This window comes from Eubalaena glacialis, chromosome 4 (assembly GCF_028564815.1).
Source record: "Eubalaena glacialis isolate mEubGla1 chromosome 4, mEubGla1.1.hap2.+ XY, whole genome shotgun sequence".
In the NCBI taxonomy this organism is placed as follows: Eukaryota; Metazoa; Chordata; class Mammalia; order Artiodactyla; family Balaenidae; genus Eubalaena; species Eubalaena glacialis.
This window is the reverse complement of record NC_083719.1, coordinates 111,057,579-111,084,606: the sequence shown is the minus strand read 5'-3', so window position 1 is coordinate 111,084,606 and position 27,028 is coordinate 111,057,579. Positions and strand designations below refer to the sequence as shown.

The following is a 27,028-nucleotide window of genomic DNA, read 5'->3' as shown; positions in this document are numbered from 1 at the left end:
GGCCGGGCCGGGCGGAGAGGCCGGTCCCGCGGGCGGGGGCGGGGGCGGCTCCGCGGCTTCTCCCGCCGCCGCCGCCGCCGCCGCCGCCAAGGGGAGTTTCCAGGAAGTGGCCATATTGGATCCATTCAGCCGCAGCCGCCCGGGCGGAGCGCGTCCCGCAGCCGGCTTGTCCCCATCGCGGCCCGGGTGCTCGCCCCGGCTCGCCCGCCCGGTGCGGAGCTCGCCATGGCGGCCACTGACCTGGAACGCTTCTCGGTGAGGGCCCTGCTGGGCCGCGGCGCGCGCGGGAGGCGCTGGACGCGGGGAGGGGGCCGCCCTGCAGCTGGCTGGGGTCGCGAGCCGGACTGTCAGCGCCGCGCGGCCGGGCCTCGACGCCGGGCGGGACGGGGGACACCGGAGCGGGCTCTTCGCAGCGCTAGTCCCGGGTCCCAGGGCGTCGGGCGGGGGCGCCTTGCCGGGAGGCTGGCGGGGTCGCCCCCCTTGGGCGAAGAAGAGCAGACCTCTTTCGCGGAAAGGAGCAGATAAACACCCGCCTGGTCCTGGCCAGGTCTGAGGACAGACTGGGGCCCCGGGGGCCAGAGGGGAGGATCCAGGATACTCCGGACCCACTTCTCCCTAGTGTTTCTGCACGGCTGGGGAGATTCCTAGCCGCGCAGGTGCTGTTGGATGGGTACAGCCGGTGAGGATGAAGCCCTAGGGATCCTAGGAGTCCCTCAAATGAGCCCAGGGCAGTTGCAGACCTGGGTCCTGAAGACCACGGCCTTCTTCTCCTTCCCGCTCCACCCCACACCCCCCACCCCCCCACCCAAGCTCCCGGATCCTGGGTGCGATTCCAGGCAGGTCTGGCCTCAGTGGTCGGGTCTGAAGCAGCCATTCCCCAGGAACTGGAGGGATTCCAGATTCAGCCCAGTGGATGTTTGGGCCCCAATCCAGGTATGCCTTCTGCAGGGCTAACGTCTCTGGTGGTCCCTGTAGAGGTCTCTCTGGGCCTGAGCCAGCCAATAGCCAACTTCCCAAAGGCTTTCATAATTCACCCGGGGGAGAGGGGCCTTTTGGGGATTGTGTCTGCATGTCCCCTGATATCTAAGGCTGGATTTGGGTGTGTCTGGGAGGTTGGGCTGTGACAGTGAAGGAAGCTGTGTCCTCTTGCCAACATGTGAGGCCCTGGTCGGTGGTAAGGGGGAGGGAGGACCCAGGGATGTTGGGGGTAGGGGGGAAATGCTAAACATGTGACTGATAAGGAATTGGTTCTGGGGCTAAATAAGGGATTCTGGACTTATGTAATTAATGCTATAAATATTGTCATCTGAACTTATATATGTATATTTTCTCTTTAATCTAAAAATGTTAGTCTGCTTTGGAAATATGCGTAATTAAAGCAGGTACTCTTGGTTTCATAATTTTTAGACTTGGGTGTTTTATTCCCATTGGAGAGGAGCCTGCGAGTCAGTTCAGTAAGTTTAAATACAGGAGGAGCAGATTCAGAGGTTGGGCAAATCAGAGATTCACCCTACCCCTGCACTGTAAATGGGAATTTATGTACCCCAGGAGGGCTGTGCATGAATCCCAACAGACCTGCTGGTTAGCTGGAGGCCGAGAGAGCTGTGTGTGTTTGTACATCTCTGCCTGTGTGCCTGTGTGCATTTTCTGTGCCCAGCTGACCAGAAAGTTATGTCTGGGTCTTGTCTGTCTGTGGCCAGAGGTTACTCTAACAGTTGGTCTTGCAGGTGGGAGCAGTATGTAGAGTAACTAGAATCAGACTGCCTGATGTGAATCCTAGATTACTGCTTGTTGGCCTTGTGACCCTGGGCAAGTTGTTTAACCCCTCAATGTTCTCATCTGTATAATGGAATAAAAATACTACCTCCCTCATAGGGTTATTGGAAGGATTTAATGAGTATCCAGGCGAGGTGCTTAGAGCAGTGTCTGGCACATGGTAAAGACACAATAAATAATACATGTTACTTAGTGCCCATGTGGATGTGAAGACTGGCCCTGTGTGTAAGAAGGCAGCAGAGAATGAGCTTGCTCCATTACACGGTACCCTCCCTAGGGGCTCCCATCACTACATTCGTCCAGAGATTATCCTCAGAGGCTGAGCTGAGAGGCCTAGCTGCAGTGCCAGGCATTGGGCTGGAAAGGCTCTTCCCCTCAGATTCCTGTGTTTGCTCTTAAATCATATCTGCAAGGATTTCAGGTATTATCGCCATGGTGGGCCGAGGCACAGAGAGAGGATTGACTCAAATAAGGATGTACAGCCTGAGCTCAGGGGCCTTGGTTACTGTGCCAGGTTAAGCTGGATGGATGGACACCTTCCACTCCCTTCACACTCTGAGCTGTCAGCCTCCTGGGAGGACATGGACACGGCTGAATTTGGGTGGAGACCTTGGGTTGGGTTTGGCCTTGCGTTGGGTTTGGCCTGAATTTAGGAGTTTGGACTCCATTCTCCTCTCCTGCCTCGTCATCCTGGGAAAATCATTTCTTCCTTTATCTTGCTATAAAGTGGCAATAACCATACTGATATTCTTCAAAGAGTTTGTGGAAGATAATTGCAGTCCATGGCATGTTTGGAGATATGTTTATGTGTCTCACTTGCTGCAGGGTTGAACTGGGTGTTAAGCAGTGGCGATGAGGCTATAATCTGGTTGAGCTGTGGCAGGTTGACACTGCCCCTCAGGCTAGCTCGGTGGTCAGACCAGCCCAGGAGGGCCTGGGAACTGTCCCAACCTGGAGCTTAGATGAGCATATGGAATGGTACTTTGAGGTCAGTGTGTGCTGGGTTCCTATTCTCCATGTAGCATGATATAAAGACTGCAGGCTCAGCAACCTTTACGTTTTGGCTGGGTCTCGCTCAATCCTAGATCAGCCATGGGGTTACGGTCGAAATCTCCTAGGATGTGCATGTCTGGGACAGCCCTCTGGGGAGTCTGTTGCCTCTTGCCCTCCTTGGGCAGCCAGACTCCTGTCCATTCTTGCTCTACCCCTCCTCCTTAATTGGTCCCAGACTCTGGGCCTTACTCTTTGTCTGCCCCAGGGGCCATCTCCTGTGTTTTTCCTGTCAGAATCTCATGGGGCAGGGTTCAAACTCTATAGCGAGGGAGGATTGAGGGCCCAGGGAAAGTGAAGATCTGAGGGGGAGAGGGAAGAAGCATGCAGCATGGCAGCCTTGTGCCTGGCACTCCTCCCAGCCCATCACTCCCCCCACCCCCATCTCCGCTTTATCCCCAGCACCATCTGTCACTTCTGTTGTCACCCCTGTAATCTTGACACTTCCCCAAGAAGCAGGCTATCCAGGGAGTGCCTACTCTGTCCCTGAGGCAAGAGCTGGTGGGAAGGAATGTGGGAGGCATCCCAGTGGGCCTGTCACAGAGTGGTGTCTCCCTGTCCTGTAAAAATGACCAGTAACCTCCTTGTTGAGCTCTTCCAAAGGAGAAGTAGGAGCTGAGCAAGGTACATCTGTGCAGCTCTCAGTGCCTGGTGGTGTGGAGGGGTCATAAGCGAGCGCCAACCTGCAAAGCTGCAGCTCCACCCCATCCCCTTGGGAGGTGGGTCTGCCCTGCCCTGCCCCCCTCATGGGCATCATACCATGCTATGGGTGCTCACTTTAGAAAGGTCTGCCTGGGATCTGGACTGGAATGGGTCAGAGCAGGGAGACTGATGGGGAGGCATTGGTGATCCAAGGGAGCACATGAAAAGGGACTGACCAGAGTAGGAACAGAGAAGGTGGCAAGAAGGAGACTGACCACAATGCCAACGATGCAGGAGAACTGATGGAGGCTTGGAGCACAGGGCCAGATATTTGTCAAAAGCTTTGGATGGCAGGGAGGGCACTGGATGCTTTGTGTCCATCATCTTGTTGATGCCAGCAGCCCATGGTTGGGTGAGATGCAGACTCTGGTCATTGGCAGGTTTGGGCCTGAGACCCAACCTCAGCCCCCAGTACCCCTTGAGATGACAGGGTGGAGCCCTCTGAGTTTTGAGCCCTAAGATGGGCTAGGTGGAGGTACATATTTGGGGCAGTAACTAGCACGAACATTTCTGTGGCTCTGGTCCAGCTACCAGAAGGAAGCCACTGCAGGATGACAGAGCAAAGGGCCTGAGGACTGGCTGGTCTCTATGTGTCCCCTGCAGCCTCTCCAGTCTTCCTGCCTCTGTGCTGCTAGATTGGGTCTCAGAATCCCCAGTCATGGCCCCCAAGGCACAAGCTTTGCCAGACAACTAGATATGGAGTTATGCAGGCAGGAGGGAGACACATCTGCCGGGGGAAAGGATGCCTCCCAAGGTCAACATGCCCTCGTGATAGAGGTGTTCTTTGCTAGAGCCATCTGCATCCTCAGGGCTCACGTGAGGAACCATGGCTGGGAAGAGGTGGTGGAGGACAGGGCAAGGGGCATCTAGGCTGTAACATCAGTTGCCCTGGGTGGTATTGGGGCAAATTAGATATTCTCCTCCTCAGAACACATGACTTCTAGGTGGTTCTTGACCCTTATCTTGGAAGCCACATCAGAGGGACAGACCAGGGGAGGAAAGAATAAGAGCCTGTTTCAGATCATAGGTGCTGGCCACTCTCTGAGGGGCCTCCTGGGCTTGGGCCACCTGAGGGCCGGGGTTCAGGAGGGGCTGTGGGCCATGGACCTAAGTCCACTCACCAGACCTGGCTGTGGGGCCTGGGTACGAGTCTGACACTCTGCCTGGTGCTGGGGTGAATGGTGCAAGCAACAGAGAAGTACAGCAGTGCTGCCCCGAGCCTCTGCTGGCCCATGTTGGTGCCCATGTATTTCTCTGCCCCTTCCCAGCACCAGCATCTATTCTGGGGTAGGAGGGGGCCATGGTCACCTTTGCTGCCCACATTCCTCTTTCCAAAGGTGGGGTCTCATTCACTGTGGAAAATAGATTGCCTCCATCCTGCGGTGTCCAGACAGCTGTGGCTTTCCCTGCTGTGGGGAAGTAAGGGGCTGCTGCTGGAGCCCCTGAGCCAAGTGGGAAAGTATGAACACCTGGGGTTCCAGTACCTTCTGTGGCCCAGAGTGCCTTCCCTATCTGCTCTGTGGTGGGATGGACTGTTCCCTCCCATGGGAGGGATGACACGGCATCCCTGTGTCCTAGGCCTGGGGCGAGGTGGGTGGGCCCAGAGACCAGTAACTGTGCTCTTGGCTTCTTGGAAACCTGATTTTGACATGAGAAGTGTGAAATAAACCATCCCAAATTACTGAGTGGCAGTCCTGCTGTCTGTGTACAGAAAGAGGGAGGAAAGTGCCTCTTAGTGAGACAGGGAAGCAGAGAAACTGGAGTATTGAGGTCAGGGCATGGGGTGGCCTCGGTCTCCTGGGGGTACTTTTGCTCCCAAAGTCCCTTTGCTTCCCAGGATAGGGGAGAGGATGACTGGCCTTGAGAGAGTGACTGGTGGTTTCCTCCTGGGGCCCAACTGCCATCTTGCCATTATTACCTCATCTGCCACCGTGCTGGCACCATGAAGGCTGATCCTGGCTTGCGTCTTCTCCCCAGGTTTGTTGCCACCTTAGGAGAGAGACACTTTGGTTCTCAGGTGCCCTCTTGATTGGGGACAGGTATATTCTGCCTCTGTTCTTCCCTCCTGGCCCAGGGTAACAGCATTCCCACCCCCACCCTCCCACGTACATCCCTGTAGTTATTTCCCGTAACCTTTGACCTGGGCTTAGAGGCTTGCTGTGGAATCCTGGGACCAGAGCCTAAGCCTTTCCTGGGAAAATTCCTAGGATTCCTCTCGGACTCAAGGACAGTTGTGCTATGACCATGGGTTCTGGCCAGGGGCCTCTGCTCTGGCTATTTAAGGCCCAGGCTGCTGAGAGTAGCTAGAGCCAGGGGTAGGGTGGTTTGTGCCAGGAACACAGGCGGAGAAGGCTCCCAGTGGCGCAATGACTCCTGGGTCCACTGCACAAGGACTTTATAGGGCCCCCCAGAGCTGGAGCTCTCCTGGGGAAAAGGCTTCCTGTCTGCCTGCTGGGTGCTCAGGACAGTGGGTACTAGGCATGGGAGCCTGGAGGGAGAAAAGCATCTGAAGTCCAAGGCACTTGGAGAGGACTCTGTGGAAGACTTGGGGTAGGGGCTGCTCTTTGCCTAGGATTCAGGAGCCAAGTACACTAATGGTGGGGTGCCACCTCTACTCCCACCCCAACAGCCAACCTCGTTTGGGAGGTTTGATCTCGGGGGCTTTTTTCACCCATAGCTTCCTTGGCTCTATTGGTTTAAACATTCAGCAGATTTCCACTTTCTTTTGGATAAAATCCTGTTTTTGTGGGCAAGTGTGAGACATGGTTTCCCCCCAAATCCCACCTCTCTTCTTGGTAAAAGGGGCAGCTCCTTTTGTCTGGTGTTTGGGGCTGCTCCAGAAGGCTCAGACAGCATTTCCTGGTCAGGAAAAGGATGTCCTATTTATCCACTGGGCTGCATAACAAAATGCCATTCTCTACTTTGTTCTGGACGACTGGGCATGGACGAACGCAGTCAGCCTGAGCAGTTATTATTTTGGTTGTTGTCTTTGATGTGCCAAAGAAATGATGACATAGAAGCCCAGAGCCTGGCTTAGGAGCCAAAAGCTTGTTAGTGATTAGAGAGGGGCCCTGTGGAGTTTCCCATTGTGTGTGTAGAGCTCAGAGCTGCCAACTCTCTATCCTGGAGATTTGAGGACACTTTGAGCCCCCTGAGCTGGCACCCCTGGGAGCTGGGTATGTGGAAAGGGCCAGAAGCAGCTGGGTCTGCCTCTCACCAGGGTCCGAGTTAAGTTGTCCAGCCTGAAGGCTCCTCCCGCAGAGCAGTCTCCTGTGGGGCTCCATGCCCAAGAGTGCAGACTGGGTGTTTTGTCCTTCCAGGTCACCATTCTGCCAGACCCGGGGTTGCAGACTGTCAGGCCATGGGTCAGGTCCAACCCCCAGAGACATTGAGTTGGACCCTCATGGTATTCTCCATTGGTAGTTGTTGTCAACCTTTGAAAACTAGTGGGTTTCGCAAAAAAATCTGGATTTCTAGATTCTCTTTAAAAAATTGGAAGATTTAGTAATGCTAGGTCTGCATTCCCACAGTTGGCTGGAGTCACAAAACCATAGCCATCATGGACCGAGCACAGCCTCTGCAGTTCCCCACTCTTCCTGCCTCTCCCTGAGGGACCCCACACTCAGCCAAGTCACCGGGTCTTTCATCCAATAGGCAGCAAAGTGATGTGGCTGGAAGTGTGGGTTTTACAGTCACACCATCTCCATTTAGATCCTGGCTTCACCCTCCTGAGCAGTGTCATCTTGGGAAGATTACTTAGTCTCTTGGTGCCTCCATTGTCTATTTCTGTACAGTGGGGATGATACACAGCCTACCTCATAGGGCTGATGTGTGGACTAAATGAGATTAAATTAGAGTCACATCTGGCAAGCCCTTGATAACTGTTAGGTGTGGTGGTTGTTATTGTTGTTACTATCCTGCTGCCCTTCATCCATTTACGTTGCCTGCCTGGCTGTCACAGCCGTTTGAGTTTAGACTGAATTAGACTGAGCCCCTGAGGTTAAGGATCTGGTGTCTTCATCTTTTCATTAGCGGCTGTCCCAGTGCCTGGCACACAGTAGATGTGCCCAGCAAGCCTGTGTTGAGTGGCTGAATGAATGAGTTGGGAGCATAGTAAGAGTAGGGGGTGCAGTGCAGCTGAGTGGTTTGGGGCATGGGCTTGGCTGCTCTCAAATCCCTACTCTACCCTGATTAGTTCTTTAGCTTCTGTGCACCTCAGTTTCCTTACCTGTAAAATGGACATAATAATGGTCTCTGCCACACAGTGTGGGAAAGGGCTGCGTAGGAGACTGTGTAAATCACTTGGTTTAGCCTGCACAGGTGGACCTTGGTGAGGTGTTGGTGTCATCATTTGACATCCATTCCTTCCTGTGGTTGTAACACCACTTTTTCCTTCCCTGTCCTTACTCTCCTTGCTTTCTCCCTGTTCCTCTGCATTCAGAGTTTCACTTTGGGGACTGTAGCAGTCAAGATGCTTTCAGTTGCAGGTAATAGATAGCCCCATTTAGCTAGCTTAAACAGTAAAGGGGAGATGTGGCCGGGGAAAAGGGAAAAGCTCAGAGGTAGGGCAGACACTGGCTGTCTCTCCTCTGTGATTTTCTTGGCTCAGCCATCCTCTGTGAGTGGGCTTCAGTCTTAGGCTGGCTCCCCTAATGGTTACAAGATGGTCATAAAGGCTCAATCTGGGTCGCTTGCCTGTGCCTGCACCAATCGTGTGATCATGCTGATTGGCTCAGGACTATTAGGACCCAGCCCTGGAACTGGAGCTGAGGTCTTACCTGACAAATTGCAAGTAACCAGTGAGAGACCTGAAGTTCCTTTCTGAGTTGTGGTAGCTGAGATATGCCAGTGGTGCTTTGTAGGCTGCTGGCTCCTCCTAGGCTGAGACCCAACACAGGTCAACGGAGACACCTGGGCGGGCACCTTGGAGGGAGTGTCTCACCTTGGATCACATGTTATTGATGCCAAATATAGGATCGGGGAGGTTGGCATTAGTAACAGTCACACCTCAATAGAGCTGGGAGGTCAGGTCAGTCTCCTGAGACCAGGGAACAACACTCTGTCCCCGTGAGGACCAGCGGCCATTCTTCTTTGTGTGGATGTGTGTGCGTGCACGCGTGCTCTGGAGATTGACGCGCCTATGGCCCCCGAGGCTCCTGAGCAGGATCGATTGCCCCAGGTCTGTGGCCCTTGGAGTGACAGAGTGTAGCCTGGGCAACAACTTGGGGACAAAGACCTCCCTGTATGTACACACTTCTCCAGAGAGAGCCCAGCTGTGTGAGTGAAGGCAGGCAGGGCTCGCTGAGCGCAGGTGGGTGGGCTTGTGTGAGACCCCTGAGCGCTGCTCTTAGCCTTTGGAGCCTGGGACTGTAAGGGAGTTGGGGAAAATCAGGAATAGGATGGCCTCTGATTCTGTGTAAGGACTCTGAAGTCGAGTGTGTGTGTGCGCATGCGTGGCTTCCAGACAGCTGACTGGGTGGGTTTTGGCGGCAGACTACAGGATGTTGGATTGCATCCTGATTGTGTCACCCTTGGAAGAAGAGGATGAATAAACACATAGCCTTCTCTGCAAGCACAGCACGCCTTAAATTTTGGAGATTTTCATTCTCGCCTGAAAAAAAAGCCCTAGACTAACTGTTCTGTCCTCCATTTGATCCTCAAGCTGCCACGAGCAGGTGGAACAGAGACCGAATAATGAAGCTCTGTGTAAGGTGGGCAGATACCCCTGATGCTGTGGCAGTGAAGACAGTGTTCAGTAATTTATAAGTGGTAGTGTTGTCTAGCACATTGGACATAGTGGTGGGAGGGTGGGAAGTGGGAAAGCTGACCTCCCCCAGCCTGCAGCCCACTTCAAGGAGCTCATGGAACAGTTGGAGAATCACGATGCATAGAAAAAGGACAACTAATAGTGCAAGAAAATGGGGTCACAGCCAAGTGAGGGGTCTGGAATGTGAGTACTTAGGGGCCAGGTCAAAGCAGGTGCCAGGGAAAGGTAGAGTGAGCTCTGGAGCCTGGGGAAGGTGTCAAGTTTGAAAAGTATATCCAGAGATAACCAGCTGGTCAGGAACCAAGCCTGTGAAAAAGGCCTCAGATGGTAAAGGGCCCGGAATGCCATGCTAGGGGGTTTGAACCAGACCCAGCACTTCCTATGCTCCATTTACTGGTTTTGATGTGGCTACCAGTGAGAGGAAGCTGCCTTGGGGCCTCTTTGTTGTTATGTTTGCAGCCCTGGGGGGACCTGGGCTTGACTGGGAAGGTTGTGACTCAGTCCCTGGGGATGGGGGCAGGGAGAAAGGGTCAGCTATAAGAGCAGAGGCTCTGTTGAAAGAGGGTCATTGGAGGGAACCGCTTAGGGGTAACTCTGACTTGTTCAAGGGGATAGTACAGCTGCCCGGAGGGGCCACGTGGGGTCTAGGCTGCCCACACACACACTTGGGAGTCTTTGATGCAGGGATGCCGTGACTGAGCTGGGGGAGGGGCCTGGGGGAAGGGGCAGGTAGGCATAATTAATGAAGAAGAGAGGGTTGGGTTTGAGTGCCAAGGGGCTCTGGTTGGGAGGAAAGAATGGTCAGAGGGTTCAGGCTGAGGCAACAGGCTGTGGCTGCAGAGAGGTCAGGGGGAGCGCAGATGCTCGGGAGATCCCTGTGCTGGAGGGCAGGGAGCCAGGGCCTACTCTCTGGTCCTCAGCCCCCTCTGCTCACTGTGCCTGTACCCACACAAGGGCTGCCACTGTCCTAATCAGTGCTTCTGGGACTGTCTTCAGTTGGGCCTGTTTCCTCCCCTCTGGAGCTGTGAGCTGGATGGCAGGATGAGACTCAGACCCACTGTCCTGTCCTGTCCTGTCCTGTCCTTGCTCTGTCTAGCTGGCAGTCAGGGCAGAGGGGCTTGGGAACAGAGGAGGCATGCTTCTGCCCTACACGGAGCTGTCTGGGGCCTGCCCTTGAGAGGACCCAAACCTGGGAAGGATGAGCCTGGGAACCTTCCGTCAGAGGACAGCATTCCACCCCCATTCCCAGGGAAGCAAAGAATCCACACAAATTGGAGCCTGACCTTGACCCTCTGCTTTGGGTCCTGGTGGGTTCTTTTTATAGTGCTGTGGGCCAGCTCACTGGCCCCTGCCCGCTCAGGACCTGCTGCCCGCCTCTCTGGGCAGGCCTCCACATTCTCATCCAGAATCCTCTAAGCAACTAGGACTGGGGTGGGGCTGGGAGGATGGCAGGAGCCAGAGCCTGGGAGTCCCTACAGAGTACCACTGAGGCCTCAGAGTCACAATGCCCCAGAGACCGGTCCTGAGACCCAGTGGTGGGTCCGAGTGAGCACCGGCCCCTTCAGCAGGGCCCACGTGTGCATTCCATGCTTGGGTGTGTGAGGAGCAAGGGGTGCCCCTGGAGGACTGTGAGGCCAGCCTGATGGGAGAGGCCCCCCCGATAGTGCGAGTGTGAGGGGGTCAGGCCAGACCTGCCTCTGCTTGAGTCCTGCTTCAGTAGGAAGGGGCCGCAGGAACATACACACCCTCTAATCTTGGCCTTTTGAAATCTTTGTTTAAGATCCAGGGACCATCTGGGGCCTCCTCCTGGGCAGGAGGGCAGGTGAACCCTCAGGTAGCAGCCATAGGTCTTGGGGCCACCTGCCAGGAGACACCTCAGGCCCTCAGGTAGACATTCCTCGCCAGCCCAGGAGGAGCAGAGCCACAGGTGAAAGGGCCTTTTCCCAGATAGAGTCATGGGTCCTAAGGCCCTGGGGCTCCCTCTGTGGAAACTTGGCCTGGAATTGGAGCTCTGATGCACTCACGATGCGTCCTGAGATGTGCTGAGAATTGGGACAAGGTTGGCGGCGGTGCGGGGTGGGGGGCGATGACTCAGGTTTAGCCTCCCCGCTACTTGGCCCCTCTTCCCTAGTGACTCACTGCCTCTCTCCTCTCTCTTGGCAGAATGCAGAGCCAGAGCCCCGGAGCCTCTCCCTGGGTGGCCATGTGGGTTTCGACAGCCTCCCCGACCAGCTGGTCAGCAAGTCGGTCACTCAGGGCTTCAGCTTCAACATCCTCTGTGTGGGTGAGTGTCATGCCTGGCCAGGGGGCAGCCTCAGACAGAGGACGGACGCGGGTCTTCTGGGAGATGGGGCGCTGCTGCCCTGACCACCTGTTGAGCTGCAAGGGGACCTCCCAGGCAGAGTGACACTTTGGGGGGTCAGGACGAGGCTTTGGTGGGTGTCTCTGCCAGGGTCAAAGATAGAGGTGGAGCCAGGGCCTGATTCAGGGTTGCCATGAAGAGTAAACTTGGAAAGAGTAAAAAGCTTGGAAGTGCTTTGAGTGTTTATCACAGTGGTTGGGATCCATTTGTTTGTTTGTTTATTTAAAAAAAACAGTCATTGTTGTTCCTACTATATGTCAAGGACACTATGGTAAACCAGACTGTCCCTGCATTACAGTGTTATGTAGTAAGAGCTCCAGTACACATCTAAACAAGTACAGCCCCCAACAGGGAGGCTCTGGAAGGTTCCATGAGCCTCAGGGCCTGGGGCTCCCAGAGGGGACAAAAAGCTCTGCCAGACCCTCTACAAGTGCCCAAGCCCTGGCATCTGCCAGGCTGTGGGTGCCCCTTGGAAAGCAGCCTTTCCTGAACCTCCCCCCTCCCATTAAAGCTTCATGAAGTTGGGGCCACCCACAGCAGGTGGGCTGAGCCACTGGTGGCTTCAGACCCTGACCCTGCTGGCCCCATGACCTTCCTGGGCCCAGGAGGGATGGCGTGCAGAGCAGGTGACCGGGTCCCATTGAGGCCAGCAGAGGCCATTGTCTAGTGGTATCTCACAGCTGCCTGGCTTTGTCTCTTCCCCACGCTCTGAGGAAACACCTACACACCCCACGTAGCCACGTCTTATGTCCAAGTCAGCCTTTTGGGTCTTCCTTCCATGTATTATTTCTGAGGCCACTGAGAAGGGATGGTTCATGGGGTTGGGGACAGTGGGGGATGGAGTGGGAGACCTGCCCCCCTCTCTTGTACGGAGGCCGAGGGTGCCTGAGCCCCACCTGGCTTACCCAACAGCCAGGGACAGCCCCAGTTCCAGCCTTTGACATCCCCTCCGCCCACTCCTTGCCCCCCAGGGGAGACCGGCATTGGCAAGTCCACACTGATGAACACGCTCTTCAACACGACCTTTGAGACCGAGGAAGCCAGTCACCATGAGGAGTGTGTGCGCCTGCGGCCTCAGACCTACGACCTCCAGGAGAGCAACGTGCAGCTCAAGCTGACCATCGTGGATGCCGTGGGCTTCGGGGATCAGATCAATAAGGATGAGAGGCAAGCGGCGGGAAGGGCGGCCCGCCTGGTCTCTTCCCCGTCCCTCCATGTTGGCCGTGGTTCTAACTCTCTGCCCGAGTGCTCTGCACTCCCCACTGCCCCAGACAAGTAACCAAGCCCGCACTCCATGGGGGCCAGGGGAGGGCCGTTAAGAGAATATTTAAGGTCCTGAGGACCCCTTGGGGGACCAGGAGAAGGGGTCAGCCACCTGTACCCAGACAGGGATCCCCAGGTAGAAGCTGTTCGTCCCCACAGAGACAAGGCTGGTGGGCAGCCTGGCTGGGCTCTAGGCCTTGCACCGTGGCTCTGCTGCCTGCCTTCCAGTGACGGAGCCGTCTGTAGTTACAGGCCCATAGTCGACTACATCGACGCGCAGTTTGAAAACTACCTGCAGGAGGAGCTGAAGATCCGCCGTTCGCTCTTCGACTACCATGACACGAGGATCCATGTCTGCCTCTACTTCATCACGCCCACGGGGCACTCCCTCAAGTCCCTGGATCTGGTGACCATGAAGAAACTAGACAGCAAGGTCTGGCCCCCCTCCAGCTGATTCCGTGGGCTCCCCATCTTCCACAGAGGCGGGGTGTGGTTGGGGGCTTGCAGAGAGCCCCCTGGGCTTGGTCTGCTCTGTATCTTCTCTTGCATCTGTCCCTACGGCTCCAGCCAGCCCCCATTGCTCTGGGCTCTTTCTCCAGACCTCTGTCCCCTGTGTCTGGCCCTGAGCCCATTCCTTCCAGCTGAGTTGATTCTTATTCTCAGCCTGCTAGCTCCTGGCATCCTCCCCATCCCCCTAGAGTTACCTCCCCACCTCGCCCCTGTCCCTCTGCCCCTCTGACCCCACCTCCCCAGAGCATCCCAATTCTCTGCTCGTTTTCTCTCTCTCAATTCCTAGTTCCTCTGCTGCCTTCACTTCCCCTGTCCTTCCTGCCGTGGCTTTCCCTTGGGGTCCTCCTAAGCACAGTAGAGACAGGAGAGTTAAGCCCCAGAATTAGAGTAGGAATGAGGAGTGGGTATTAAAAGGGCAGCTTCATGGGAATGACAGGAATGGCATGGGGTCCTGGAGGGTGTGCAGCCCCAGAGTCACCTGTCAGCTCTCACGTGACTGCTCCCCCCTCTCAGGAGTTAATTTTCGCTGTGAACAATGGGATAACCTTGGCCTGGGAGATTTTGAGGTCTTCCTGTGGCTACTGCTAATGGGTCATCTAACCTGCTTTGGGGGCGCTCAGCCCCCTACTGCTGGTCCTGTCAGGCCCCACGCCGGTTAAGACCTTCAGAGCACTCTGGGTCAAAGCTGGGTATGCCCAAGGGACTAATTTGGGGCCGGATGGAGGTTTGGGGCAGCCAGGGCTGTAAGAAACACTGCAGCCAATTGTTACAACCCGTCAGAATGGCCCCAGCTGGCTGGGTTCAGGCCAGGACACCACTTAGGAGCAGCTCCATCTCTCTGGCTTCCTGCCCGTCTGCCCAGGGGTGTGGCCTGAGCAGGGCTCTCCACAGTCAAAGAGCAACTCACCTGCTGACCCCTCTCCTCGATCCTGGCAGGTGAACATTATTCCCATCATCGCCAAAGCAGACACCATTTCCAAGAGTGAGCTCCACAAGTTCAAGATCAAGATCATGGGTGAGCTGGTCAGCAATGGGGTCCAGATCTACCAGTTTCCCACGGATGATGAAGCTGTTGCAGAGATTAATGCGGTCATGAATGTGAGTGTTGGGCAAAGGGCCTTGGGGCTCTGGGACCAGAGGGCTTGGAGCCGGCCCCAGGCCACTCTCTTTTCCCTGGGTTTCAACCTTAGCTCTCCAGGAAAGATGGGTGGGCATCTGGGAGCTGGCCAGTCCTGCATCCTCTGGACAGGGGATGGGAAGAATTGGGTATTGGGCTGGTAACGGGGCTTCCCCAGGTTTAAGTTTCCCAAGGTACGAACTCAGGGCTGGGACCTGAAACCTGCAGGAGCAAGCAGGCAGGATGCCAGGGCTTGGGAACTGGGAAGAGAGCCAGGCCCACAGGTCGTTTGAGGGAGCTTCTAGTGGCCCCTGGGGAGCCCAAGGGCTGAAAGAACACCCTAGAACAAGAGAAAAGGGGTTGCGGGTTCAGCCCACTCCCTTGTGTGGAGGTTCCAGGATACTTCTCCAAAGGAAAGCCGGCAAGTGAGCATCTGGCCAGGCCTTGTTCAGGTCTGGGCAACCCCTCCCTGGGACCCAGGGGCAGTGAGGGTGGGTCTGTCCATTAGCCTGTGTCAGCTCAGTGCTCATGCACACTTGGGCCCCTTTCCAGGCACACCTGCCCTTTGCCGTGGTGGGCAGCACCGAGGAGGTGAAGGTGGGGAACAAGCTGGTGCGAGCGCGGCAGTACCCTTGGGGCGTGGTGCAGGGTGAGTGTGGTGGTGAGAGCACAGCCCCGGCTGGGGACACGGACTCAGTCCCCTGTCCTGTGTCCTCCCCGTGACCATCTGCTGCCTGTCCTCCCTCTGGAGTCTGCCTCTAACACCCTAACCGCTGTCCTGTGCCCCGTCCTTCCTGTGCTGGTGGCTGGGTGCCTGCCTGATGCCCACGTGCCCTCTACTTTCAGTGGAGAACGAAAATCACTGCGACTTCGTGAAGCTCCGGGAGATGTTGATCCGGGTGAACATGGAGGACCTCCGCGAGCAGACCCACAGTCGGCACTACGAGCTCTACCGGCGCTGCAAGTTGGAGGAGATGGGCTTCCAGGACAGCGATGGTGACAGCCAGCCTTTCAGGTGACAGCCTGTCTCCCCAGCCACAGCCAGACTTATCACGTCGGCATCTGTTCTGGGGGCTTGTGAGCTGGGGAGAGAGGCTGTTGGGACCCCAGCATCCTCTCCCCCCGACCCCCCATGCCCACGTGATTTCGCTTCTCTGGCTCTGCCCACTCCGTTCCGCCATAATCCCCGCCTTGGCCTCTTTTCTCTGGGTCTCCACAGCCTACAGGAGACATACGAGGCCAAGAGGAAAGAATTCCTGAGCGAGCTGCAGAGGAAGGAGGAGGAGATGAGGCAGATGTTCGTCAACAAAGTGAAGGAGACGGAGCTGGAGTTGAAGGAGAAGGAGAGAGAGGTGTGTGCAGGGCTTGAGGGCTGTGGTGAGGCCAGGCCAGGGAGGGCCCGGGCTCCTTCTGGGCCCACATGAAGCCTGGCCTCCCCGCCTTCTGCTCCCAGCTCCACGAGAAGTTCGAACACCTCAAGCGGGTCCACCAGGAAGAGAAGCGCAAGGTGGAGGAGAAGCGCCGGGAACTGGAGGAGGAGACCAACGCCTTCAACCGCAGGAAGGCGGCGGTGGAGGCCCTGCAGTCTCAGGCCCTGCACGCCACCTCGCAGCAGCCTCTGAGGAAGGACAAGGACAAGAAGAAGTAGGTGGCGGGCTCCCTGCCCTGCGCTGGCTCGCTCTCTCTCGCTCTCGCTGGTTCACCATTTTGCTCTCTCCTTTCACTTGCTCTCCCACCTCATTCTTGCTCACCTTTCTTCCTTCACTAGTGATCTTCATATCTCAAGATATCAAGCATTCATGCCCACTCTTGTATTTGTGCATGAGTGGCCCCTCTCTCCCTCTTCTACCCCACACCCCATTTCTCTCTCTCTCTCTGTGTCTTTCTCTCTCTCTTTCTCCTGCAGCCCCCTCAAGAGCTGGGTGGAGAAGGCTGGGCCACACAGGCAGGGAGTGGCCCCCGAGAGGGTGTAGGGTCTCAGGGAAAGTCTTTCAGGCCAGGAGACGGTCAGGGCCTGGGAATGTTAGCATTTCTGGGCAGATTCCAAAAGCTCCTGTGGTTTCTGCTTGGACAGCCATGGTGCCTCCCCCTCAGTCCTGAAACTGTGGACGTGGGCCCCATATTGGCAGGCAGGTGGTGACTGAGGACAGTGGAGACTTGAGCCCAGCCAGCACTGACCCCCTGGACACTATGATCTTGACCTGCTAAAGGAAGGACAGCAGCTCCCTGTAGGGGCCCTGTGAGTCCTACTGGAGAGGGGGCTGCCCCTCAAGTAGAGGCTGGAGTTGTTCCTCCGAGAGTACTCAGAGGAGAGAGAATTATGGGGGATGGGGAGGAGGCTTTTCCCAGCCTCCAGGAGTGCAGTCAACTTTTGGCCAGGTGGGGGCCACTCTAAGTCCCTTCTCCTTGGTGTTTTTCATAGCCTGTTTCCACACTCACATCTGGAGTCCAGGTGCCCTGGCTCCCGGGGAGTCTCCCTCTCCCGCCCCACTTCATTCAGTGTCCCACACAGCATCACACCGTGGGGATCTCGTCTGTCCTGCTTCTCCCTGCCCCTGGTCTGTGTCAGGTACCTTCCTTCTCTTGCCAGGTGTACCCATCTTTGTCCTCATTCTTGTTCTTCTTGGAATTCCATTTCCTCCTGGAGTGTTTGGGAATGTGTGTGTCCAGGCACTTCCTTCCTTGGTGGCAGTGGAGCCTTGTGGTTAGGGCCATGCAGCGCATGGCTAGCTGTGGCCCTGGGATGCTGCTTGTGGCCTTAGCCCTCCACCTGCTCCCCAGTATTGTGCTCCCTAACACACACACACGCATGACACACGTACACTGTCTTACTGTCTCCTGCCCCATCACATACATAGACTCAGACACATGTCTACTAAACACACAGTCCCCAAGGCACACACGCACAGAGGCACAGACACATCTGAGGAAAATAAACTTAACGAGCTTCTGGGGAAGACCAGGGGGACAAACCCAGGCGTTTAGGAACTGGATGCTAGTTCTCATTCCCGAGGCCCGTCTTCGGCTTTGGAATAGACCCTGTAGTTTCCCGCATCCTGCTGACTGGTGGCTCCACCCCAGCTGCTGGCACGGCTGCGACAGATAAGCCCCTGCTCGTCCCCAGGGAGGACCCCAGCCCCACACTCCCCTCAGCCATGTAAATTTCCCTTCTGCTTTGCATTTGCTTCCAGCCCTGGTCCCATGTCCGGGTCCTGGTGAGCTCGGTGAGTGTGGTGGGGGCTCTGTGAATTGGAACCTGTGTGGATTTCAAGCTAATGGCTCAGAAATCTGGTTTTTCCTGGGAGGGGGTATGCCACTCTGTGAACCACCTGCTGGCTCCTGAATTGACTTTGCCGTGCTCCCTGCCAGCTTATCCCAGGCCATCTCGTTAAAAAAAAAGGCAGGCAGAGTTCCCTAGGAAATAAGCTATGGAGAAACCCCTCAAAAACAGAAGATCAAGGACCCGTGGCCGGGTCAGGGGATGAGGGCCAATGGGGGTGGGGTGCAGGCTGGCTGCAAGGGCACCAGCACAGCTCAGGGTGGGGCTCATCACTGGTGTCAGGCCTCCCTGCTTTTTTCATGTGACCTGGGCCTGGAAAACAGGTCTTTTCTGTTTGCTGGACATTCTAGAAAGCTTCAGTCAGTTTGGCCTCTGGGAGAGAGCCCTCTCCTCCAATGCTGGCCTTGTGGAGGCCAGGAGTGGGGTAGGTGGGGTGGCTGGGAGCACCCCTTCCCCCTGCCCTGGTCAGGGGAACGGGATGAGTCAGGAGTGCATTTGGGGGGACATTTTTTTGGTGACCATTTAGTTGAATGGCTTTGATTGACTGTACTTATTCTTCAAATTTTAATTCATCTTTGCAAAATTACTTCCCTATCAGACCCTCAGCCTGGGATGCCATAAACTGAAGCGAATTCTCTGCTTTGCTTGTTACAAATGCCAAACTGACTGTCCTTTCCCAGTGTTCATCTTGCTGTCTTTTGCTTCTGTTTGATTTGGTCGTCTGTGTACCTTTTAATGTGTCTGTTTTTGTTCTGTTTGTTTTATTTTTATTTTTCAGTTAACGCACGCACAGACTTACATGTCAAGAGTGGACTTTAGACTTTCATGTGTTAAGTTGCTTGAGTTACACCTTGTGACCCTTCTCCCATAACATGGTGTGAGGACGGACTGGGAGCTGGTACAGACTCCAGTGTTTACAGCCTTGCTTTGTCCCCCCCCACCCCGCCATTCCCCAGGCTGCCTGGGCCTGGCGGGCCGCCCTCTCTATGCAAACTCGTTAAAGCCATGAATGCTGGAATCCAAAACTGATGAGGTTTATTTTTTTCAGAGCCAGTGGCTGGTCTTCCATTTACAGTGTCACTATTCCTTGACGGAGCAGTTTTGTGCCACTCTAGCGAAGGCCCCAGCCGGCGATGCTCGGCCTAATTGTTCAGCGTCAAGATGGCAACTCATGCAGTGCCCTAGATGTGGCCACGTGGTGTGGTATACATGCTGCAAATTCGCCTGATTCCCCTTCATTTTAATTTTTCTAACCTAGAGCTTAATTTCAATAATAACTTTTAAAGCACTTCTAAATTTTTATTTGGCACAAGCATAAAAACAAATAATACCCTCTCCCATTATTTTCATAAGTAACAGATTCCCTGATTTTTAAAAACTAAAAATATCTCTAAACCTTTCTTATGTATAAAGTATCCCTATAAAATATAGGGAGAGGTGGGTAATAAACATCCTGTAATGACAGTGTTTGGAATTTCTTTATGGATGAAAGTGGATCATGAACAAGACCACGTCCAGTGTTTTTACTGTGAATGTAAATGGAACAGCAGCCCAAAGCCATTGTCTCTGTGCCCCAGAGGTGCTACCTGTAAACAGGGACCAACGCCATGTGTGCGTGTTAAGTGTTTGACTCTAACTAAGACCCCCAAACCAATCCTGCATATTCCAAATGCAAAGCGTGTTCAGCGGGAACAGGTTTTTCTCCGGGTCATTGTTTCCTTTTTCTTGGCTGAGTCACAGGGAAAGAGATGAAAGTGTCTGATGTATGTGAACAATTTAAGAAAAAAATACCAGCAGAGGAGCTTTTCCCCTTTACCGGCATTCTTAAAAAGAACATTCTAAGAAAGTACAAGCATTCTTCTATGTTCCTGTTGGTTTGCAAGCCATTGAGAATATCAGGGTTGAAAATATGGGCTGATAATATGGTACACAAGAAATGAATAGATGAGAGGAAGGATTTCATTTAATGTTGATGAAGCACTGTGCTGGGCACTGGCTACCCAGAGTAACGCGCAGCTCTGTCCTCAAGGAGCTTACAGTCTAGTGCACTCCCTAGTTGGAAGACTTAGGAAGCTGCGCTAATATATTGTTGGACTGGCATTTTGTTTTTTACGTCCTTCATCTTCCCTCCCATCATTGTTTCCCTCTTTCTGCCTTGGCCTGCTTTACTGATTTCCAGGACCAGGTCCTGGCTCCTTCTTGCCCTTCTGAGACCATGTTCCATTCAGAGAGGGGTGGAGGGTGAGCTGTGTGTATCCACTGAGGCGTGACCAGGAAAAGGTGGTCTTTTTCTCCTCGCCAGGAGCAGAGCAGGTTTTATCGATGCTCAAAGTGAAAATTCTCCAAAGTTATGCCATGACCAGGGGTGGATACAGGTTTTTGAGGGGCTCGAAGCTTGAACTACTTGAGAAACCTTCTTTAAAAAAAAAAAAAAAGAAGGATATGAGTATAAAATTAGGTACAGTGCCTTGGAAAGGGCACTGAGAATTAAGCTTCATTAGCTTCAGAGTAAATCCACCTCTGGCTATAACTGATGCTTCATTGTGGGTGTCCAAACAGCATATCTAAGGCAGATGTGCACTGCCTTAACTTTAGGGTAATTATATGTCTGAAAGTGTATTTAGTTGGGTGGAAGTATGACCTTTAAGATAGCCTCTGTCAGCTAATGTATTTCTGAAGACGAGGCTCAATGACCCAGCAGGTTCACTGGTTATATAAGAAATGAGGACTCCTGATTCATGGGCTAATCTGGGGACTCTTGGAGTGGGCAGATTCTGCCACCCATCCACTGCCGCCTGCGGGCTGCACCCAGGGCATACTTGGGAGGCCAGAATTATGGCTGGTTATCTGCCTGCGGGCCCAAGCCTTCCCAGAATCTCGGGGAGACCTGTCATTGTTACATTTTCTGGGGTCTGAGCTGCCTCCACAGGACCCATTGACTTTAGTGAGCCTTACTGCACTTTTCTCCCATGCTGTTTATGTTTGGAATTTTGTCATTTTTAGCTGAGACCAAATTAATCCTTGGTGCCCAAGGTGGGCTTAGAACTTGCCATTATTTAACAAGCTCCCCATCACAGAATGTGCCCCCTGTCTGCAGGATCTGATTACCCCTCCTTTTCTGTCTCAGTATCATCCATTGGCATTATTACGACAGTCAGTGGGATCATGCTGGCATTTACTATCATGTCTTTCATGAACCAAGTTGGTTTTGGGTAGAATCACCGTATAATTTATTGCCCAAACTGAGACTTTTGAGAGTGAAAGGAAATGCTGTTATTATGCCAAATCAACAAGCATAAGCCATGACTGTCTCAGGCAAACTGGGATGTATGGTCACCCAAGTTATGGGTAACCTGAGTCTAGGTGGTCTGCACTTGCGCAGACTAACTCCATGTATGTTTGTGTGTATGTCTTTGTGTGGGTTCCCTGTTAAGTGGGGCTCGTATTACTGGATAAGAGGCCCGAGGGAAGTGTGGCTTGCTAGTCTGTTACGTTAACATGCTTTTCTAAAACTGCTTCACTTGTTAATTCATTTACTCCTTCATTCATTGACAATTTTTGTTCCTTTCCATTCACTTTGTACTCATTTTTTTTCATTAAATTTTGCATTTATTTTGAGTTTTTGTGGTGTCTTTTTTGGGCAGTGGCTTTTCTGATTTAATGTTTCCTAGCCTATTAATCTGCTACACCTGTGGTAAAATACAGCTTGTCTTTTCCATGAACTTTGTGGGGTTGATCAGCTTCTATAGGAGTTGTGTTTTAATAGTGAATCCTGCCGTGGGCATCTGTGAAAGGCTCTTGAATGGGTGTGGGATGGAGGAAACATAGTTAGGAAAGAGAAGATGCAGCCTGCGGTTAATGAATCTTTATCAGGTGACTTTATCCAGCAGGACATGAGAGAAGGAAGACCCTGCCCTTGAAAAGTTTACCTCCTTGTTGAGGAGGCTTGTCATATGACAACTAATATTTGAGTTCTTATTGTGTGCTAGTCATTGGTCTAAAGTGCATTACATGTATTAATTCCTCTAATCTTCACAATAATCCTATGGTTAGGTACCATTTCCCCCATTTTATAGGCAAGGCACAGAGAGGTTAAGTAATTACCCAAGGTCACACAGCCCGTTAACTGGAGGAATTGAGGTTTCAATATTGGTATCCTGGACCCTTAATTCCTGTGTAGGTTGGTGGACCTGAGATGGTTTTGTAGAGATGGGATGCCCTGGTAAGTAGGCAAATATTTGGTTGAGGAAGGGCAGACTGGTGGTTGAAGGAAGTGATGGCAATCTCCTGGGCCCATTGTTGAGGTGCTTTCTCTGTTGGACGCTAGGCTAATCTCTGGGAAGACCAAAATGAGGAGATGGGGGACTAAGGTGGGCAAGCTGACAGCCCAGCAGGGAGACTGGCATGCAGGCATCCCTAGTGAAGGTACAGCACTACTCTCCCCACAGGGAGGCAGGTAGCAGGGAGGCAAAGTCTTCATCAAGCTTTGAAGGACAGAGACTCTCTAGGAAGCCAGGGGTAATAGGGCCACACTGATGGAAGGACCTTGGCTCACCCAATTGGGGGAGGTAATATTTGGACAAATTTAGGACAGGTTTATGATGCTCATCCACCATGCTCCTCTCTTAGCCCATCTGCCTCTGAGCTCTCTCCCATCTCTGTTTTCTGCAGCCACAGTCCTTTACCAATCCCTGCCCTCTGCAGATGGGGACAAATGGAAGATGGATGTGTCTGTATTTCTCCCACCACAGTGATCCCCAATCTCTAATCTGAGGTGGGATATGAGGAAAAAAATGCAGGAAAAAAATGTTAAAGGAGAGTAGGATAGGACCTAGGATTCCAAGGCAAGCTTGAACAGCATAAAACTTTAAAAACAAAAAATCTCACAAGTGGTATTTTGGCAATACAGAAGTTTGCTTCCCCAAAGAAGGGGAATATTATTTACAGAAAGATGAAGCAGCAAGGCTGTCCCTTACCCCCATACTGTGGCTCACAGGTCTACCTTCTCCTTTTTCCAAGAGACTGAGAGTTGGTTTAGCTCTGGGGATGCAGCTTACTTGGTTAAGGGGGTCCAGACACCTCTCAGCAGTTTCCTGAAGTCAGAGACAGTGTGAGCTGGTGTGGGCTCTCAGGATGAGCCCCTGCCCCACCAGTGACAGTGCCCACTCCCAATGGAAGGAAGGAGGCAGAGGGAGCTGTGGCCATGAGCAGCAGGCTGCCCCTCAGCATGTCCCTCTGTGCTGGACTAGAGGACAGTTACTGACAGGGCTCGAGAGATGTATTTCAAGTGTATTTGACTCTATCAACTCTAAATGCAAGGTATGTAATACATATAAAATAAGACTCAGACAGGGTTGAAAGGAATTAAAGTGTATTTTAACAAAAGCTCCAACAAGCAAATTTGTTTCAACAAAAGGTAGAGATTTGTGCTGACTACAGTGCAGACACTATTATAGTATATCTAGTCCTCGGCTGTTTTGCAGCTGGTAGCAGATCACACTCCGCATGGCTTAGCACGTTTACAAAAAACTGTTCACAGTGGAAGGACTTCACAAATTACCTCTAAATGTGTGGCCCAGTCATTCATAGCCCCAACACTACTTACACAGCCCCAGTGGGCATCGCTGCCAGCTGGACTCCACTGCCTAGAGAATGGCTCTATAGTGTCACCTCACTCAGCCACGCTAGTGATCTCTCCCTCCTCCTGGCAGCGGTGGAGGCAGCCTCAGCCTCAGCCTCAGCACCTGCTCACCTCACCCAAAAGCTCTGGGAGCTGTCTCTCCCCATCACAAGGGTCACCTTGAAGTGTTCTGCTTTAACACAAGAATCCCTCTAGTTAAGCTAATAAACTACTTAAGAGTAACAAAGGAGAAATATGCCTAAAGCTTGATCAAGTTGCTATACATTAAATAAAGCATACTTTATAAATTGAGTCCTTATGAAGAAAAGACTTAAATCCTGGCCAAGTCAAGGTAAATCTATCTGGAGAGACTATCCCATTTCTGCAGGGGTGGGCAGAGTACTTGGGACTTGAAACCTGCACATGTTCTTGGTACAAGCCTGGGAAGCTGGAAGGACCTGGCCAGCTCTGGCAGGTGGAGTAGCAAGAACTTGTCTGGCAGCACCAGCCCAGCCCTTCGGCCCTGAGCAAGGCCTACCTCTGGCCTCATGGTCCAGCTGCCTTAGGGGCTGATACAGCCCTTGCTGGAGAGGGAAGAAAAAGCAAGCTGCAGTATGAGCATTTACTCCTTCTCCCTGGTCTCGGGCCCAGGGTTCAGAGGGAGGCAGGGGTTCAGTTTGTCAGATTACCCTTCCCTTTAGGGACCCTGACCTGTCTTTTATGCCCCCTTATTTTTTTCTGAAGACAGGAACGTTTTCTCAGTTGCTCTTTCAGGGCCTTCTTCCTTTCTTGTTATAGGATCCATAAAGCCTACAATACAGAGGAGTCCAAGCAAGGAGGGATTGCCATTATGCTCTAAAGGGCACCGGGGTAGGGGCACAGAGGCTGGCAGGTGAACCAGAAAGTTGTCTGTGCGGGAGGATGACTAAAAACTTATCAGCTGCTGCTTTACAAGTTCTTTGCAGTGGTTCCACTGCCTAATACCGACCTGTAATTAAAACAGAGTGGTCATCTTTGAGGCAGAATCATTTTACATTCTAAAGAATGAGCAATTCAGTGCCGAAATAATAGCACGGAGCAATTTCAGGAAGGTCCAACCACCCAACTTAAGAACATTAACCCCACCATCTCAGGAACACCCGTCTTCAACCTCAGCAAAAACTGTCATTATTCTAACTGCATTCCATCTTACCCTGTCCATCCTGAGTGATTCTGACCTCCCAGTGCCTACTCAGGGTATCCTGGTGCCTGGTACCATATAGAGGGTGAGGGGTCTGAAATTTACACTCCCCAATACTAAGCTCAGGTTTGCTTCCTCCTGAGCTAGACATGTCCCCACATCCTCTTGACTACAAGGGCTGCTACTGAGATAAAGCTTCACTGTCTGTCAGAGAAACCCACTCTGGTGAAGGGAATGTGTATCTAATACTCAAGTCCGGAGGATATGCCATGTGTGGAAAGCCTAGCCCTTAGGAAGACTCTTCAGAGTCATCATGGCCAGAGCATCTTCTGGAGCCCACAAGGGCCAAGGGCCACAGGTACCCTTTTGGGGGCAGAGTGCATCAGCTGAAGGGGCAAAACTGAGAGCCTGGTCTGGGGCAAAGTTGATGTCTACCTGTGCTTTCTTTAGCAGATCAGATATAGGAGTACAGCAGTCGGGCATGAGCCTCTCCAACTCTAAGGTGATGATGACCAAGGCCAGTGTGGAGCCCTTGAACTGCAGCAGCTGGTGGCCCGCCATACAGTGCTGCAGCTGCCTGGTCAGGGACGCGACGTGGAGGGAAGGATTCCTCTGAGGCAGCAGCTCCTTCACGTGGGGCCAGCCCAGGACCACCAGGGCGTGGAACTGGAGACCGTGGTTTTTAATGTTAGAACAGAAAACCCCATACTTTTCATATATCAATGACCAAAAGTGCAAACAATTTAAATTTTCATCAGGGAATATCAAATGTTGCCCAACCCTTTTCATTCCCATTCATGGCCCCCCAAGGGGCTTGAGGCTTAAAACCCACTCTGTGGCCAAGCTCAGCTTCAACCCTGGAGAGAAAAAGACAGTCTGCTTTGTGACATGCTCATTAAGAGCCTAAAGTACCCAGATGACAGTGTTTCAATTCTGAAAAACAGAAGCATATGATTCAAGATTAAAGTAGCAGAAAAGTTACTTGTATCTGCTTGACATGAGAGGAGACTCTGCAGCTTGGCAACAGTGGCCAGTTTTCATACTGATACAGCCTTTAGTGATTTAATCTTCATGCTTCATAACAGACCAAAACCCCATGACATTTCCACATTGCATAATTTTGCCTTACTAACAGAATCATATTCTAAAGGATGACCATCATTCTCTAACTAAAACAAATACAAACAAATACGACATTTTTAAGTGCCAGATCAATATGGTCTAAAGCCTCAATAAGGATAGTGTGTAGGTGAATAAAGACAGCTAAGTGAATGTGTGTAAAGTGTAGCAAAAGCAGACAGATTTTTATGTACAGTATTCATAGAATGGAAAGTTAAATATTTTTGCAGTGTGTATTTAAAAGAGAAACCATAATAGTGCTGTCTAAATATCTTTGTAAAGTTAATTTAATGTCCTTTAGAAGTGGGAGTCTGGTGGAACTGTGTTGGATTTAAGACAACATTTCACTCTTCCGTATGTTGTGAGCCTTGTGGGTCACCTCACTGTGCTGCATGTGCAAGGACGTGTGCTTTGCCATCCTACGTTGTGAACAGCTGTTCTAAAGGCACAATGAGTCCAGGGTAGACTCGTACTTACTATGGTCAAGAAGTCCAGCGGTGTCCCACTGTAGAGGTCCCAGTGAAGTTTGTCCAACATAGCCAGCTCCATCCTCAGCAGCTCATTCGGGGAATAGCCAGAGCCGTAGTGCTTTATGAAGTCTTTTATGCGTGGAATTAACTGTAAAAAGAAAATAAAGAGGCCAAAGCCCTACACCATGTCATGGTAGCTTTTGTTTTCTTATCCCTGGGGGCTGGGCATCCATGACCCTAGTAGAGTTGTCTTCCAGTGACCCACCACAGAAAATGCTTCTGAAAGAAAAACCAAACCAGATCTTGGCTATCTGTCAAGTCCCCAGGTATTGTGACAATATGTAGTGAATGTCACATGGTCACCTGCTGCCAACAGGTCTTGATCCCCAACTGCACTCCAGCTCATACCTGAAGGTGCTTTGGAGGCTGGGGCTGTGCCGTCTCCCCCATTCAGCTGTAAGAACGCACTCAAAACTTTCCAGCTGTGGGCTCTACCCATTCCCTGTTCCCAATCCCTACCATGATTCCTTGTCATAGAGAGGAGTATGCCTTTGAGCTTCCTGGTCTGCATCAGACAGATTCATTGATAAAACCTCCCATGGTTTTGGCAACACCATAGCTGCAAACACATTCCTTTCAGCCCTTATTGAAGGCAGTTCAGTTCTGGAAAAATTATGACTTTTCCCCAGAAAAACTAATAAGGCTTGTCTATGAGTAAACATGCAAGTACCAAGTGCACTGAAGACTTGGTCCTACTTTTTTAGATAAAGTATTACTATATAAGTATGTAACTGTATAGTAGTATTACTACT

The 27,028-nt window shown here is 52.5% G+C and overlaps 1 protein-coding gene across 4 annotated transcripts; it reads left to right on the top strand.

Moving 5' to 3' along the window:
- SEPTIN8 (septin 8) lies at positions 1-26,402 on the top strand. Of its 4 annotated transcripts, none has more exons than XM_061189592.1 (11): positions 1-255; positions 811-933; positions 11,459-11,579; positions 12,629-12,824; positions 13,167-13,353; positions 14,367-14,528; positions 15,100-15,196; positions 15,394-15,562; positions 15,767-15,899; positions 16,001-16,191; positions 25,078-26,402. In XM_061189592.1, the coding sequence occupies exons 1-11, from the start codon at positions 226-228 to the stop codon at positions 25,241-25,243; spliced, it is 1,575 nt and encodes a 524-aa protein (XP_061045575.1). In that variant the 5' UTR covers positions 1-225; the 3' UTR covers positions 25,244-26,402. The 4 variants fall into 4 exon arrangements, with proteins under 4 accessions (XP_061045575.1, XP_061045573.1, XP_061045572.1 ...); XM_061189590.1 differs by having other exon boundaries at positions 140-255; positions 13,173-13,353; XM_061189589.1 differs by having other exon boundaries at positions 140-255; positions 25,081-26,402.
- Positions 26,403-27,028: the final 626 nt, after the last annotated feature.